A 17,884-nucleotide genomic window follows, 5' to 3' on the forward strand; every position below is an offset into this window, starting at 1 on the left:
GAACCGCCTTGGGGAGGCTGCCACCACAATGTGCATCTTGCAGAGTTCTTGGGCCACAACATGTCTGTTGGGCAATTAAGCTCCTCATCTTCCGCAATTTGCCTATTCAGGAACATCCTATTGCTTCATTTCCACCCTGAATAGTGCCAGATCACAGTAGCAAGCAGTTGTTGCTGTTGTTGTCATCGTTTTTAAGGCAACGACCCACTCGAAGAAAAAAGCTGCAACAAAATATCAAGGGCTCTATATTACGGAAGGCCATTTGGACATGGCTTCTATTTTTACGGACGATGCTAATGTTGGAAGGAGTTCAACCGATACTTTGGCTGCATTAGCAAAAGTGTCACAGGAACGACCAGCGATACAACGGACAGCAGCCTCCTGCTATTCTGCACAAATGACTTGACAGACAGCAGTGTAACATAGCAAGTTTCCATCTAGTCAACAGGAAAGGTTGTGCCCAGTGGCATCCTGGTCAGAAGGCAGCAGACAGGGGAGGGGAGGGTTCAAATCCCCACTCAGCCACTATGAAGTTAACCTGGCTCAGTTGGTTAGAGCATGGTGCTGATAATGCCAAGGTTGCAGGTTTGATCCCCGTACGGGACAACTGCATATTCCTGCATTGCAGGGGGTTGGACCAGATGACCCTCAGAATTGTAGAGTTGGAAGGAACCCTGTAATTCTAGGACCTTGAGTCATCACTCTCCTACCTCACGGGCACAGCCTATCTTGCAAGATTGCTGCAAGGATAAAATGAGGAAGAGGATCAGCTCCATGTAGCATTCAAAATACCTCAACAGGCAAAATAAAAATGTATTGGAGAAGCACTTTTAAAGTTTCACATCCAGATTTTTCTGAACCTCACAGAGTTCAGGCCACAAATGTATTTGAAGGGTTTATTGATCAAGATGGTCTGCCCCACAAAGTCCCTTCTCTTTAAAGCAAGTATAAGGGTAAAGGCAAAGGACCCCTGACGACTTTGGGGTTGCAGCGCTCATCTTGCTTTGCAGGCCGAGGGAGCCGGCATTTGTCCGCAGACAGTTTTTCCAGGTCATGTGACCAGCATGACCAAGCCACTTCTGGCGCAACGGAACACAAACCAGAGCAGTGCATGGATACACCGTTTACCTTCCCACTGGAGCAGTACCTATTTATCTACTTGCACTTTTTGGAGTGCTTTCAAACTGCTAGGTTGGCAGGAGCTGGGACCGAGCAAAGGGAGCTCACCCCATCGTGGGGATTCGAACTGCTGACCTTCTTATCAGCAAGCCCAAGAAGCTCAGTGGTTTAGACCACACGCCCAACTATTTCCCACCAATATTCAATACAGCTTACCAAAAAGACACAGGGAAAAGTAACAAAATCCAAACCAACTAAAATTCATCCAACTGCACAATCCAAGTAGGAGAAATTGAAGCATGCAGAAGTCATCCATAGAATGCTTTCGAACAAGGATGGAAAGTCTGTGGCCCTAGACATTATTACTGCCATCATGATTAATCACCTTCTACACAATTGCTTCAATGTGATATACAATAAAAAGCAGCAAAAAAAACCAGTGAGAAACACCCCAAGCAACTGATACATTTTAAAAAAAAACCTAAAACAGCTGGAAAAGCCTGTTGGGCCAAAAATGTCCTCATTTTTTGCCCAACAAAATGCAGATAGTGGGCAGCTGTCATATCTCAGCTGGATTGCAATTCCACAGAACAGGAGCAGCCACACAAAAAGCCTCACTTTGAGTTACTTGTAGAACAAGCTTTTGATATCTGTGGAACTTGCAGGAGAAACCACAAGGTTTTACTGGGTGTATAAGGGATAAGGTGGCCTATAACCTGGTCCTGAGCTGAACAGGACCTTATATGTTAGTAACAACACCTTGAATTTGCCCCATAGCAGATCGGCAGCCAGTGCAAATCCTGAAAACAATGTGTATATGCTGCCCATAGTTTGCCCCCACAAGCAACCTAGCCACCATTTTCTGCACCAGCTTCAGCTTCCAGGCCAACCGCCAAGGTACACACACACAGAGGGCATTGCAGTAATCCAGCCATGAGGTTGGTGCATAGGCAGCTGTGGTCAAACTATCCTGATGATGATGGACTCTACCTCACGCCAGTCCCAGGCAGCCAGTCGTCCATCTCATGCAGTCTCGTATGTTGCCATTTAAATCCCTGAATTGGCTGAGGGCCCAAGTATCTTAGATAAGGCCTTCTCTCCTATCAACCTGAGCCTGGCGTAAGATCAGTGGAAGAGACTCTCCTGGTGATTTCTGTGTTGACTGAGGTGCATATTGCAAGGATCCATGGGAGCCCCTTTTTGGCGTTGAAATGGCTTCCCCAATGATGTGTGCCATACAGCAACTTTGTATTATTTCAGGCACCAAATTAAAAGCCCACCTATTTCACTGAGCTTTTATCAGATGATGGGATTGTGTCATTTTTAAGGTGTTTTTAAACTATGCTATTTACAGAATTTAGGAGAATGGTTTTTGTTCATTATGTATTCTAATCAGTTTCTATATTACCTTATTTCTTTGTAAACTGCCCATGGCCAATTGGGTGTAGGGCAGTACAGAAATGTCTTATTTAAAATAAATACAAATAGATTTCTGCTCATTTTGAAAAATGCTTCGAGAGCCTTATAGGCATATATATGAGTCTGACAGTTACTGGAGTGTGGAAACATACACATAAGCCAGGACAACATGCAGGTGCCCTTTGACCACCAGCTGTGTAGCCTGGCATTTGATAAGAGGCAACAAAGCAGCAGATCACGGGTGAGGTGTATGAATCAGATTTGCAAGGCAGCCAGGTAGCAAATTATCCTCAAAGGCACACAACCCAACAGCATGATGATTATTATTTTGCATTGCTGACATTGTTTATATTACTAATATCCTTTATATTCTGCTTCCCGGCGACCTCAAAAATTAGCCCATGGAGCTATTTCCAATCATAAAGCATCAACTATTTCGAACTGGAGAGGGATCCAAGATCCATTTCAAGCACACTCCTTGAATGTAAGAGGAGCCTGTTGGATCAGGCTAATGATCCATCTAGTCCAGTATCCTGTTCTCAAAGCAGCCAAGCAGATGTCTGTGCAAAGACCCAAAGACAAGAGCACTTTCCCCTGCAATTCAGAAGCTGGAATTCAGAAGCATTACTGCCTCTGACTTAGCAACAAGGCAGGATCTACATTTATAAAATTATATACAAGGTGGGTAATGTGAGACCTTCCCTAGATGGGGCTGGACTACAGCTCCCATCACTGACATTGCCAATGCTGGCTGGGGCTGATGGGAGTTGGAGTTCAACAACATCTGGAAGACCACGGCTTCCCAACCCCCAAATATAGATGATTCCTGAGAACCACCCCTACGGTTAGGGGTGGGAAGTCATCACATACATGAGTCAGCTTGACTCCATCTCTGGGGGACACTCAGGGAGAACTATGCAGATGCAAGATTGGCCACATGAAGAAGCAGTTTTGAAAGAAAATTAAGAACACAGCCAAAGAGACCAAGAAAGTCTAAGCAATTTTTTGTTTCTTTTGGACCAAAGTGCATGCATGCAAACTTTCCCATTTCCCAGAACTCATCAGATACTTTTCGTGGTGCTGCACTAGAGAAGGCACTGTATAGCACAGCAGCATAATGGAAGCGACTTTTGGAACAGAAGAGGTCTCCAGCCCAAGTTCAGCCCATGTCTCCATTATGTAGAGTTCTCAGAGCTGCCTCGGCAAATGTAAAGAATTCAGAAAGTGAGCAGGTATCTGTAATGTCAGATTGAGGAATTGCAATGGAATTCTCATCGTTACCCAAGACTACAGTTCTCAAGGTTTGGAAATCAAAGCACTTATACAAGACAAATTAACAAATCTGCCTTTTAATCCAGAGTCCATTACTCAGTGTGGAAGGCAGCAATTTTGACAAAAAGATAATTCACATTATCATCCAAGATTACACTCCTTGTGGTTTCTTGGAAGGGGTGTGGGGACAGAAATCAAAGCATTCTTTAACAAGCGGGATTAAGAAATATCATTTTTAATAAAGAGTGTGTGACTCAGTGTGGAAGGCATCAATTCTGGCTGAAGGATGTTTCACTTCCAACATTGTAAGAAAAGCATCGTTTGTGGAAACGGCCTCTAACCATGTTCTTTAGAAAGACTTCTGCGTATGAGTGTGTGTTTAAAAAAAACAAGACTAAAGCATACTGGGCTGTATCCAGATAAGTCAAGTTCAGAGGAGTCCCGCTGAATTTAATGGATTTAGGTTAGCCACTAACTTGCCCTTCAATTTTAAATAGATATAGTCTGAATATGACAACCCACTTTTTGAATTTCCTGCTTTTAGTCTGCAAATATAAAACATATGTTGGGGTTGCTAGCCTATTCCAAAACTGATTCTTCTTATTTCTGGCCTACCTCAACTTTCATCTCTGCAAACAACCTGGAATAAGCATGGATCGGAGGAACTTTTTACTGGCATGTGTCAAACACTCACGAGTTTGAGGGCTGCAGAAATAACCTTAGGCTACCAACAGAAAAAGACAGGAGTGCCTGGTGTGCTCTGGTCCATGGGGTCACGAAGAGTCGGACACGACTAAACGACTAAACAATAACAACCATCAGAAATCCACTTATCTCACACTGATAACAGGGCATTTCTCTAGCTATCGGATAATAGCCACAATGGCTATGTTTGAACACCGTCAAATATGGTATGCCTCTGAATACCATTTGCTGGAAAATCTAGGGCATGGGTAGGCAAACTAAGGCCTGGGGGCCAGATTCAGCCCAATCACCTTCTAAATCCAGCCTGTGGACGGTCTGGGAATCAGCGTGGTTTTACATGAGTAGAATGTGTCCTTTTACTTAAAATGCATCTCTGGGTTATTTGTGGGGCATAGGAATTCGTTCATTTCCCCCCAAAAAATATAGTCCGGCCCCCCACAAGGTCTGAGGGACAGTGAACCAACCCCCTGCCAAAAAAGTTTGCTGACCCCTAATCTAGGGAGTCTGGTTGGCCATAGTGAGGATGCTGAACTAGATGCTTCACCAGTCTGATCCAGCAGCCAGGCTCCTCTTATGCTCCTATGTTTTAGCTAGACTTGGGCTTGACAGCCCTTCCAACGGAGGGTGCTGTCAAACAAAAAACTGTATTCTATAAAACAGGATGTGTAGTTGCCTTAATGATAAGCCTTCAGAAAATGGTACTCATCTCTTGTCCCCATTCCCAGGAATTCTCTCCTGGTTCATAATATAGAAGCGGGTGAAGTAACCATTCCAAATGCATGCATCTTAGCATCCTGGTAAAAAGTCACTTGGAAATCTCACAGCCCCTCTCCCAGAACAAACACACAGAGACATCTGGATGAAGAACAACTATGATATCATGTCAAATGCAGACGGAGTATTGATCCAAGTGGAGTAGAGGCTCAACCAACAAAAGTTTGTTTAGTGGGGTCACAGCAAACAAGAAAAAGTACAGGGCTGCGTAGCCTGAGCACCTACAAAGCAGGTTGGCTTGGGAAGAGTGGCCTCCTGAATGCTGACCGTGCACTCACAGAATCTCGTCTTACATTCTGAACAGAAGAAGAACTTGCATGGCTGGGAGTGATAATTACAAGGAGGATAAATATGGATTCTGAATCTGTCAAGTACAAAGTAGGGCAAGTGGGCCTGATTTGGACAAAGCCCAGTCGAAACCAAACCTACTTGTGGGGATCTCAGCTTGGGCCAAATCAAGACAGCCGTGGCCAGACTGAGTCGTCCAGAGTGAACTGGGACTGTCAGGGGGCAGGGCATGAGGTGAGAAGGCTGCAAGGCATCTGCTTCCCTGAACGGTCTCCACAGGGATTCAGAATTTAATCCTCCTCCACTCACCGGCCTGGTGAGTGGCAGATTCAATCCTGCAGGCTGCAGGGTGCTCTTCTGCAAGTGCTTTAAAAAGGGACCACAAGGCTCATCTAGCCCAACCCAACCCCCTGCAATGCAGGAATCTTTTGCCCAAGATGGGGCTCAAACTCATGACCATAAGATTAAGAGTCTCATGCTCTATCAACAGGAACGGCACTTGAGAAGAAGCAGCCCGCAGAGTTGACCCCCTCTTGTTCCTGGAGGGAGGGGGTTGGCACAGAATCTGCTCCTGCAGCCCTCCTAACCATATGCTTATTTGGGGTTTTAAAAACCCCTAATGGAACGTTAGCCTTGCACACACATTTATCTGGGGCTGTATTTGGGCCGCATCAGGTGTCCCTCAGGTTGGCGCAGATCAGGGGCAGTCTTGGCTACAGTACTATTGATTTCAGGACTGGCCCCCTACCATAAGACGAAGGTGGGTGGTTGCCTCAGATGACAGTTGCCGAGGGGCAGGCGGCAGCAGTCCCCCATAGCCACCCCCCTTCTCTTGGAGGACAGAGCTGAGCACGTTGGAGCCACTTAGCTCGATGTGGTCTACAATGCCAGGTAGCAGCACTCTTAGTTTCTGGCGAAGGGCATTTCTGATCTGACCTGGAGCCTGATGAACCCTGGGACTCTCTGCGCACAAAGACTGACGCTCCCCTGCCGCGTTTGGGCCCTTCCCCAACTGAAGGAAGCCGTAAAATTTAGAGAAAGTGGCGAGAGCTAGGAACGCGGAACTAAACCTGCTGCTGCCTTCTGCATCATCACCTGCAAGCAAGCCCCACTGAGCACTAGGGCGGCTTGTTTCTTAGTAAATACGTTAAGGCTCAGGTGCGCGCCGCGCCGAGGAGACAACCGCGCCCACTTTTACGCGCAAGAAAGGCGCGATTTATTTATTTTTTAGATGGGGGGCTGTAGGGAAACCATCTCGGTTCTCCAGCCTTTTCCCCCAACGAAAGAGCCTTTTCTCGTCCTCCCTCCCCATACAAGCCCCACTTCCTCCGCCGCCCCTCTCACCTCTTCCAGCGCCACCACGGCCCCCCGGCACTTCTGCAATTTGGAGGCGAAGCTGGAAGCCGCCGGCGAGCTGAGATCCTCCGAAGTCACGGCCACGAACTCGGAGACGCTGATCTGCTCCGGCATGTTGCTGCGAGAGGCGTTACCTTGGAGATCGGGGCGCAGTTGCAGCCGGGGAGAAGAAGGGAGGGAGATGGGGTTGTGGGGGAGAAAGTCATCCAAAAGTAAGGAAGAGGCGGCGAGGGAAAGGCAGCCTTCGAAGGAAGGAGGAAGAAGTTAAGAGTGACAGGAGAGCGAAGCAAAACCGCGGAGAAGTGGAGAGAAAAGAGGGGAGGGCAGAAGCGTGGCCAAATCCGTCTTTTCCAGCCCTTTCTGGTCAATTTCGTATCACATCCCCGAGGTTTGGCTTCTCTCTCTAGTGCGTAAATGACGAGCGGCGCCTCTTCTCCGACCTCTTGTAAGTTTCTTTCCCTCCCTCGGTGCCTGGCTGGTTGGAACAGAGGCTTTCATGGCAGTCACGTGGGGATATTGTTACGCCGCCGCTGCCTGCGAGCCTGCAAGCGCGGATTTTTGGCTCGGAGCCTGTTAAAGACAAAGTGCACCCAGTTGCCCTTGTTCCCTTTCTCCCCAAGCCGCGGAGATCCTCCTCTCTGGAAAAACGAGCAGCCTATCAACGCAGAGCTAAGGCGGTGCGCCTGATCCAGCACGTTTTTTACGCGCACGTAAGTCCCCGTCGAGTTTAATGGGGCTTACTCCCGAGTCAGTTTGCAAAGGCGCAGCCTTCTTGCAGTTGCAGCCCTAGCGATCGGGGCTTTACTCTCCAAGAGAGCTCAGGGCTAGAGCGTTTTTGCTGTTGTTTTGGTGGTTATCCAGTTTTGGTTTGGTTTTTTAACTGCCGGTTTCACATACGCTCTCAGAGCTGCTTAGCGTTTCAAAGAGCCAGAAGGAACATGTTGAAGTTTTTTCGCGCGATTCTGCTCAGGAGAAGGCGCCTCATTTTATGCACAGTTTGCCCCTCGCAGAGTTCTAATTCCACCGCAACCCTTAACAAACTACAGTGCCCAGAATTCTTTGAAGGCGCGGCATGCGCTTTGAATGTGCTTTAAAAGGGATAGTGCGCACCCAGGTACGTAAAGCCAGGTCTCCCGCACAGAATATTTACAGCTTTTGAAATCTGGAGCCCCTGCTGCTCATTTAAGAACTTCATAGGGAAGGAGAAACACACACACTTAAGAGGTGTGGCATATTCCAGCACTGCAAAGCTCTTGTCTTCTTTTAAACTTTTAGTTATCTCACTGCCCGTTGCTGAACACTCCAGGCCAGACTTTGGCCACCTGGTGCCCTCCAGCTGCTTTGGACTACAACTCCCATCAGCCTCAGCCAGCATGTGCTGATGGGAGTTGTAGTCCAAAGCAGTTGGAGGGCACCAATTTGGCAAGTGCTGCTGCAGACAGTGTCTGTACTCCCCACACCTATCCTCTTCTTCACAAACAAGTCCAAATACAAAGTATATACAAAATATATATATACAATATATATATATATATTTTTAAACAGTGTAAAAGAGAGAGATTAATATCACCTCCCAATTTCCTTCCAGCCTGCTGATACCACCCAATGCTGTGTGAATCAGTTTGCTATGTCTATAACACTGGGCAACAATTTTTTACTTTTTGAATGTTGTCTAGATTTCTACAACTGATTTAGGGTATTTTTGCAGTGCTGAATCAGGAAATGGCATCCGTTTCTCTCCATCAGGTCAGGTTTACTGTAAACTGAATGGTGGGCATTGATAAAGATAAGTACATGTAAATTGCATGTTGCTTCACTATTTTTCAAACTTCAGGGCCTGAACTTCCATTTCTTGGAACTCCAGGAATGCTCAGCAGCACGGAGGTCTCTCTTCAGAGTCCAACAGTAGTCAGCCATCATGACTGCGTCCCAGCGACCCTGATACCTGGTCTCCATCTCTTTCATGTCCTGATGGAATCTCTCTCCCTGCTTGTCACTCATTGAACCCAGGTTCTCAGGAAACCGGTCCATATGTGAAAATAGGTAGTGCATCTTGACGCTCATGTTGCAGCCCAGGTTTCTGAAAGCAGTCAGCATGTTGTTGACAAGTTCTGCATAGTTTCTGGCCTTATTGTTGCCAAGAAAGTTCTTCACTACCAGAACAAATGCCTTCCACACTTCCAGTTCCACTTCGTTCACTGAGTTTCCGAACTCTGGATCTCTGATGAGCTGACGGATCTGAGGACCATCAAAGAAGCCAGCTTTCAACTTCTCCATGGTCAATCCTGGAAAAGCCTGGCACAAGTAAGTGAAGCAGTCACCATCCTTGTCCAGAGCCTTGGTGAACTGCTTGATTAAGCCGAGCTTAATGTGCAGCGGTGGGAAGAGTATTCTGTCTCTGTCCACCAGAGGGTCATTGATGACATTCCTTTTTCTGCAAGGCACCAGTTCCTCCCGCACAGGCCAGTCCTTCTTCATGTAATGCTGAGCACGGTCCCTACTATGCCACATGCACAGAAAACATGGGTACTTGGTGAAGCCAGACTGTTGTCCCAACAAAAAGTTCACCATCTTCAGGTCAACACAAATAAACCACTTATGCTGATCATAACCAATTTTCTCCAGCACATACTTCACCGCTTCATAGTTCTCCTTCAGTGTACTCGAGTGAGCCAGGGGTATAGAGGCAAACTGATTGCCGTTGTGTAGCAGAACACATTTCAGTGATTGCTTGCTGCTGTCATTGAACAGTCTCCAATCTTTGGGTTCGTACTGTGGCACTCCAAGCTTGAGCAGAAGCTGCGCAATATCTGCACAGTACACCAAGTCCTTCTCTTCCAAGAAAAAACGGAGGTACTCTTGATGCCTGTTGCAGAAGAAGCTGATGCGAGCACTGTCAGAGAGGAGGTTTTTTTCCTTTAATCTGGATGCCAACAGTTCGGCAGAGTCCTTTGACAAGCTGAGGTTGCGAACTAGATCATTCAACTCCTTTGGGGAAAATGGATGTGGAGCATCATCTTCAAGAACCACTTCTTCTTCTTCATGTCCTTCAACACTGGAGGCATCTTCGCCACTAATGTCAGGAAGTTCTCCGAAGATAGGCACTGGAATTGCATCACAATGAGCTACAGGACGACGTGCTGATTGAAGATCAGGATTATCTTAGTTTTGATCCCCCAACTTTATTCAACATGGCATTTTACCCCACCAACTTCTTCTAAAATGCTCCACACAAGCGTACATGTGAACAAAAACGTAAAAAAAGACATGTGACCATAGCTCAAAAACATGACCTGATTGAGCAAAACCAATGTGATTTTTGGATTCAGCGCATCAGATTTGTCCTAAATCAGCTGAAAAAATGCAGACAACAAATTTGTTGTTGACCAGTGGTACAATATATATATAGGTGCAGGCCATAGCAACTTTGTGCATGCTTAACTGGGAAGAAGCTCAACTGAGTGCAGGGACATTTATATTGGAGAAAACATACATAGTTGTCAACCTTCATGGATAACTGTACCTGCCTGCCTGTAGGTTAAGAGCCTGAACAAACATGAGAGTAAAGCCCTCCCCTCTCAGTTCAAAGGGACCCTGTTTCAGGACAGTGAACATTTGCAGCCTCCATTACCACAGTAGCAAATACAGAAGTTGTCCATTCATTCTGTTATTATTTTTACTAATTAATTAATTAATTAATTAATTAAGTGCCCACACTAATTTCCTAGAGCAGGTTACAGCAGCTAAAACACTATGCTGAAAACAGTTGAAAACAACTTACAATCATGGGTGGGTCCTTAAAAATATACATCTCAAGTGCGGAAAGAGGTGTTTCTTTAGCCTTTGCCCAAAGCTGTATAATGAAGATCCCTAACACACCTCAGTGGGGAGGGAGTTCCACAACTCTGGGGCTGCCACTGAGAAGGCCCTCTCCCAGGCCAACAGCTTCTGAGAGTGGTAGAACAAACAATATGTCCTCTTCTGCCATTCTTAACTCCTGAGAGGGTCTGTAGGGAAGGAGGCAATCTTTCAGGTGTTGGGGGCCTGAGAAGTTTGTGGTTTAAACTAGTGTGAGCTCCTTGACTTGAGCCTAGAAACAGACTGGAACTCGTGCAATCCCTTTAGAACACTGCCTCTCGGTGTCAAAAACATTCCCAGCTTACAGCTACCACCATCTGCACACTGGCTGTCCTAGAATCTTTTAGTGAAGGGCAGTTCAGAAACACCTCAGATAAATAAAAACCTAGAGCAAAACAGTAACAATACAAACTGCAGCAATTGAAAACAATGTCATCACGTATTTGTAGCCCAGAATCCCTCAGCTTGGTGCCTTCTAGGTGTTTTGAACTACAACTCCCATCAGCCCCAGCCATCATGGCCAATGCTCAGGAATGATGGGACCTGTAGTCTAGCCAATCTCCCATCCTATGCTCCAGACAATAAAGTTTCAGGGGACTTACTTTTGAGTAAGCATGCATAAGAGGATTTAGCTGTACAGAGGTGCAGCTAAATCTACTAGGTGCAGATACTCTGAGCACAACACTGTGGTGAAGTTGATTTGGTGCCCCCAGCCCACCCCACTCCACATATTGCATCTGTGGACTCAGTATCAGCCAGCCTCTGCTTCTGGCTACGTCTAAAAGGACCACAGGATGCCAACTAGGAACATGATGCTGCCAGACTTGTATCAGTGCCAGTGCTGATGGCATGCCACTCACAGTCGATTCCTGCAAGCCTCCAGATTATCTGGGACTGTTTTGTCTCCTTGAACCAAAGGGTGTGTAATCACTCTGTACAGGACATTGTTTCCTGTGGGCAAAACAAGCCTGGGCGTGGTCTCTCAGTCATTAACCTGGCTTTGTTGTCCTCCCTCCTTTAAAAGGCTCTTCTAAAGTGGAAAAGGCAGTTTGGCCTCTTTAGCCATTGCAGCTTGTGCAAGAGAGCAAAAGGTCAGGTGGCTGCGACCAGGATCTCTTTCTCCCCTGTTCCTTTCTCACACTAACCCAAGAGGGCCTTCTCTCCCCACATTTGCACCATGCACCCAAGAGCTTTTTCCACAAGGGCGAATCCCCAGACATGCCCTGGGTTTTTGTTTTCTTTTTGCCAAAAGTACTATGTGGATGACAGAGTGCCTTCTCAAGGTCTCCCTACCCAGCCAATCAATAAGACAGGATGACTCTGGCATGGACCCAAATAAATGACTCTCAAGGAGAGACAGAAATATAGTCGCCTTAAGTCTGCCAGGGATTCACTGCGCCTGCTCTTTATGCCTCTGACAGCTGGGTAAGAGGCAGAAGTTCACCAGGGAAAGCTCTCCCAACCATGTTATCTTCCACCAGGAAAATCTCCAGCTGTTCAGTTTCTGCCTGTTACGCAGCTGTTTATGGACCAGAAAACGAGGTGTTACTATTGGTATATAAAGCCCTTAATAGCTTGGGACTGATTTACTTGAAGGAACATCTTGCCCAATTCATATTTGCCCACTCTACAACCTCTCTCTCTCTCTCTCTCTCTCTCTCACACACACACACACAGTGGGGATAATGGAAGTACAACAGCAGAGAGGTCATTCAGCATGCAACTTAAGGGTTAATCATGTTAGTGTTAAAGTCAACTAAGAGGAGGGGGACAGGTTAGGTTTGCTTAGCAACCAAGCCAGGGGCACAATCTTAACTTAGATGACATGTGTTCTGATTGGCTGCATAGTTCTGAGGGAACTTTTTCCTGTATGTTTGGTTGAGTATCACCTTGCTATGTTCAAGGCCTGAAGTAAGAAAGACAAAACCTCTCTACCTATTTCTTCACATATTATACATTGCTTTTGTTCCGTTTGCTTAGTAAAGTGTTTTAAAGACTTTTCTCACTGGGCTTGTGTCTGTGTTATTGAAGTGACTTTGCTAAGAGGGTGCAACAGAAAAGGAGTTTTAATCTGTTCCTCATCATTTTAGTTATTTATTTCTTCCTTTGTATGCCACATACTTGGACTGACCATGTTCCTCACAGTGGGTAATAACGTTTCCTCAGAAGCCCTTCCCCTTGGATTACTGCCAAATGAGCCTTGCTTTGGAATGTGGCCTTAAATATTATTCCAGAAGGATTAAGGGCACGCGCTTAACAATCCTATTGGATTCAATCAGCTTTAAGAGGGCTGAACAATCCAATATAGGAATGCTGAAAGCTACCTTATACCAGGTCAAACTAATTATCCACCTGGTACTTGCCAGCCTGACTGCAGTGGCACTTTCAGCCTTGTCCAATCTGCTGCCCTCCAGATGTTTCAGGTCAAAACTCCCATCTTTAGCCGAGCTGCTGGAGTTGAAGTCCAAAACATCTGGCTCCTGCTCTTTTCTGAGTTCCTCCTGCTCATTCTGCCGAGTGGAGCCCTCGACCTCTGTCCCAGAGTCCTGTCCTGTTGCCACCACTGTGCAAGTGAGCCTATCATGCAGATTTTAAAGATTAAACAAAACCCAACAAAACCTGAGCAAGGATGACTGGGCTTTTCTTCCACAGCAGTTCCAAGGAATTCTGGGCTGACTGCCACTGCCAGAGTGGCTTTCGCTATCGTATGAGGTTCAGGCTGGGAAGGGAAGGGAACGTGATCCCACTGTATGTGAGCTGAGATCCCACTGCCGAGATCACTTTGGGACCTGCTGGCTGCTGCATTCGCCATTCCTCTCCCCCCTCCCCCTCTCCCACAGGCCTTTCGGGGAAATGATTGCAGGATAGAGAGTTGTGCAAGAACACAGGAGTCTGACGCTCCACAGTAACTGAGGGAAGATAGACTTTGTGGAAGCACAAATGCAGAACGGAGCCTACAGTCCTCTCCGTTTGTGCCTCTGCATGGGCCTCACTTCCAGCTCCCAGAAATGCTTTGCAGGCTGAAGGAGGAAATGTTAATGTTTATACAGAAAGATTAATAGCCATTACTTGTGGTTTCTGTTTTGAAAGATAACTTTCTATCTCTCTCCTCTTACGTTCCCTCTTCAACCCAGATTTCCTGCCAACTTTCCTATCACTCTTCCCCCCTGTTCTTTCTTGTGCTCTCCTGGTTTTGCAACGTGTGACGCCACACTGTTACAGCAGTATCAGGAAGCCGAGGCTGGATGAAGTAGCTAAGCTTGAACAGGTGAAACAGCAATTTACAGCTTTTCTTTTTAACCCTGCCTCCCTCCTCCTCACTTTTCCTGTATCCTCAAGTTTTAGACTGTAGGCTCCTCAGGGCAGGGACCTTCTCCCTCTATACTCTCCATTCAAGTGTACTTGGGGCACTTCCTGATGGTCACTGTTGTCGGGTGGGATTCAGTCGCATCCTGGCAAATCTAGGCTACACAATTAAAGCTGAGTTGGGAGTTCTCGCTAAACAATCCCTCTTCCCCAGAAGACTGGACATTTCGCGAAAAGGAAAGCACGAGAAAAATGCACTGGGAAGGGTGAAATAACGCAACGTCATCTAACATCCTCCCCGTCAACAAATCAGGGTGAACGCTCGTTAAATGGCAAAGGTCATCTGATCTCTCTGCAAACAAATCAGACCGGATGCTCATTGAACAGGTCGTGTGGAAGTAACCTTTGAGGACAGATCATGAGGGTGCATTTAAGTATACTTAGAGGTCAGTTGACAAGGTGGCATTCAGCTTTGGGAAATGATACACAACGAATTGAAGAAAATGTTCCATCTAACATTTGTTAAAAAACCTGAAGCATTTTTGTTAGGGATTGTAGGGAAAGACCTGCCAAAAAAGCTGAAAAACATCTTCATTTATGCGACAACGGCTGTGAGAGTTCTAATAGCACAAAGATGGAAGACTGAAGAAACCCCAACTAAAGAATCATGGCAAGAAAAATTGACGGACTATGCAGAACTGGCGAAACTGACATATAAGCTACGGGACAAGGATAACTGTGACTTTAAAGATGAATGGGAACCCTTTACAAAGTATTTGAAGATGCAACAAAGCGAACTGGACTCCTTGGCAGGTTTTGAATAAAACATTCACAAACTTGTTATTGATAATAATCAGCTAAATAGTTTGAGGATCTATACAACTTTGTAACATGCAGAAAACAGCTGTCTCAGAGAAACCAAAGACTGGAACTGAGGGAAGTCGGGGGGTGGGAGTGGGGGGGGGGTGTTGTGTGGGAGGGTGGGGGGAGGGAGGGAGGAAAAATGGGGGGGGGGACAAGGATGATATGTTTTTGGATAATATGTTTTGTTTTAATTTTGAGTAAAAACAAAATAAATAAAAAACACAGAAGACAAGGTGGCATTCAAGCACTACAAGGGTGGGTTGATGAGGTGCCAGCCCTAGCTGTCAGGGCTCATCCCATCACTGTGATGCTCTGGCTTGTGTAGCTGGATGTATATACAGCACTGTCCCATTTTGTGGTCAGTTTGCTAAAATTATGCAAAGGAGGCCGGTGGATCCTAACATTTGCTTTTGCATCCACCTGAGGATCACCAGGGCACGGTTGAGAGGAGAGCTCCAGACTTGGAGGAGATGGCAGCATTTTCCGTAGCTCAACAACTGGGGGCATTATGGGGGAAAGAGGCAGTTTTCTACTCAGTGCCCTTGCTCCCAGCTGCTGGGAATGCTGCTTGCAAGTTCCTCCCCTTGGTTACTGCTGCTGCTTTCCAGCAAAAGTCCTTGGTCTAAAAACCCTCCACTGCTAATTTATTACAGATGGAAATTCCTGTTTGGAGAGATGAGGGGAAACCTGAGTTCTGGGAAGGTGACGGGGCAGCCAGTCTGGATTTACAGAAAATGCTGCACAAAAACCCTAGATTCATCACATTCTTCTGGCAAGAGGGGAAAAAACGAGACCACCTGGGTGGGTGGATGAGGGAACCCCAACAACCTCCAAATGAAAAGAGGGAGCTGGGGAAAGAACGGGGAGACCTCCCAGCCTGCCACTGTCATTTGCATCTCTCTGGTCAGGGAGACTTTAAACTCCTCAGCCTATTACAGGAATGGGGAATCCCAGATGTGGTTGGAGTTTGACTCCCATTAGGGATGGGCGAAGTGGTCAGTTTCAAGTTCTTTCAGTTTCTCTTCAGTAATCCACATTTCTACATCAGTTTGCAATTATTATTATTATTATTAAATACATCCATGAAAATCTGGTCATATTTAAATGCATATTCCTAATATACACATATTTCCCCTAATGCAGTACATTTTTTGCATGCTGTTTTCACTAATGCATGCATTTTAATGCATACTTTACCCTTCTACATTCATTTTTATACACATTCCTTGGTTGGAGAACTGCACTACAAAACTAGGAGAACTCTGAATTTCAAAGGATGGTTGTCTTTCAGGTCACTTATTGTTTCAGGAGGTACAAATCAGGCAACGTGCAAACTCAATCAATTTTCTCCACCTTCCCTGCCTCCCACAGTCCCCTGCCATTGGGTATGCTGGATACAGATGATGGGAGCTGGAGTTCAACAACATCTGGAGCGGTCTCCTTTTCCCACAGGAAGCAGGTATGATGCTTGGGAAGTGAATTATTTCTGCAATCGAAAGCCTCACTGTGAAAGCCGTCCAGAGTAGCTGGGGCAACCCAGTCAGATGGGCAGGATCAAATAAAACCATTATTATTAACAAAGATGTGAGGGCTATGTGCCACAAACACATAAAGACATATGAACCTGTTGGAACAGGCCAATGGCTCATCCTGTCCAATGCTAGTATGGTGCTGGCACACATTGCATAGCACCTCTGGTTCACTGGAAATCATCAAACTCTATCTGACCTCATAAGACCAAAAGACATGGGTAGGCAAACTAAGGCCTGGGGGCCAGATTTGGCCCAATCGCCTTCTAAATCCGGCCTGCGGATGGTCCGGGAATCGGTGTGTTTTTACATGAGTAGAATGTGTCCTTTTATTTAAAATGCATCTCTCGGTTATTTGTGGGGCATAGGAATTCGTTCATTATGTTTTTCCAAAATATAGTCTGGCCCCCACAAGGTCTGAGGGAAAGTGGACTGGCCCCCTGCTGAAAAAGTTTGCTGACTCCAGACATAAGACAAAGCCTGCTGGCAGGCCCTCCAGGTCCCCCTATTTTCCGAGGACAGTCCCAGTTCTGATTTGATCCTGGAATGTCCCACTTCCTACCCAACCTGTGGGTCCCCAGATGTTGCTGGACTACAAGTCCCATCATCCCTCAGCTCTGTCCTTGCTAGCTAGGGGTGATGGGAGTTGTAGTTCAACAACATCTGGGGACCCACAGGTTGAGAAAGGCTGCCTTAGAGCAACCTAGTTAGATGGGTGGGGTATAACAACAACAACAACAACAACAACAACAACAACAACAACAACAACAACAACGATATGATGGAATAGGATATCCCTGTTTTCATCGGTTATGTGCAGCATCCTCACCAGGTGCCAATGGGAAGCCGAAAAGCATGACCTGAGTGCAACAGCATTCTCCGCACCTGTAATTCCCAGCAACTGGAATTCAGAGAGAATTGCCAATGACAAAATATTTTGGCTATCAACTATAGCCTTACCAGTCATGCCTTTTAAAGGCATCCAAGAAGGTGGTCATCACTGCCTCTTGTGAGCGCAAGTTCCATGTGAAGAAGTCCTTTCATCTGTCCTGAATCTTCCAACATTTGGCTTCATTAGATGGCCCTGAGTTCTAGCATTGCAAGAGCGGGAGAAAAACCTATCACTATCTACTTTCTCCACAGCAGATTACGTTTGAGTATGACTCAAGTTTGTTGCTCAGCTTAGTTCATTCTTGAATCCTTAAATTGATAGTACAGCAAGCCAGGACTGCCTGAATGCAGCACGTACACTGATGCTATCTAAGCATTGTAAACTCAAAAAGTGCTAGCACGAAGCATTCCCTCGGAAGCACTGCTGCTGAAAAATGCCGTAACACTTAACAGGCATGGACCCTGCCTTATCTGTGGGGTTTCTTGGGGAATTTCCCCTGGTT

The 17,884-nt window shown here is 46.2% G+C and overlaps 1 protein-coding gene across 2 annotated transcripts in view; it reads right to left on the bottom strand.

Annotated features, from left to right (window-relative positions):
• Positions 1–17,631, bottom strand: part of ASAP3 (ArfGAP with SH3 domain, ankyrin repeat and PH domain 3) — an 80,440-nt gene extending 62,809 nt beyond the window's left edge. Inside the window, exon 1 of one of the 2 annotated variants that reach the window (XM_083454882.1) lies at positions 17,451–17,631. Coding sequence is in view for 1 of the 2 variants with exons in the window: in XM_083454880.1 (XP_083311006.1) it covers positions 6,922–7,047 (126 nt within the window). In the remaining variant the exon portion in view is untranslated. Of the gene's footprint in view, positions 1–6,921; positions 7,727–17,450 lie in introns of those variants that run through there. The other variant, XM_083454880.1, reaches the window with a different exon arrangement.
• Between the last annotated feature and the right edge of the window lie 253 nt (positions 17,632–17,884).

Source organism: Podarcis tiliguerta (genome assembly GCF_965153285.1).
Source record: "Podarcis tiliguerta genome assembly, chromosome: 8".
Lineage (NCBI taxonomy): Eukaryota > Metazoa > Chordata > Lepidosauria > Squamata > Lacertidae > Podarcis > Podarcis tiliguerta.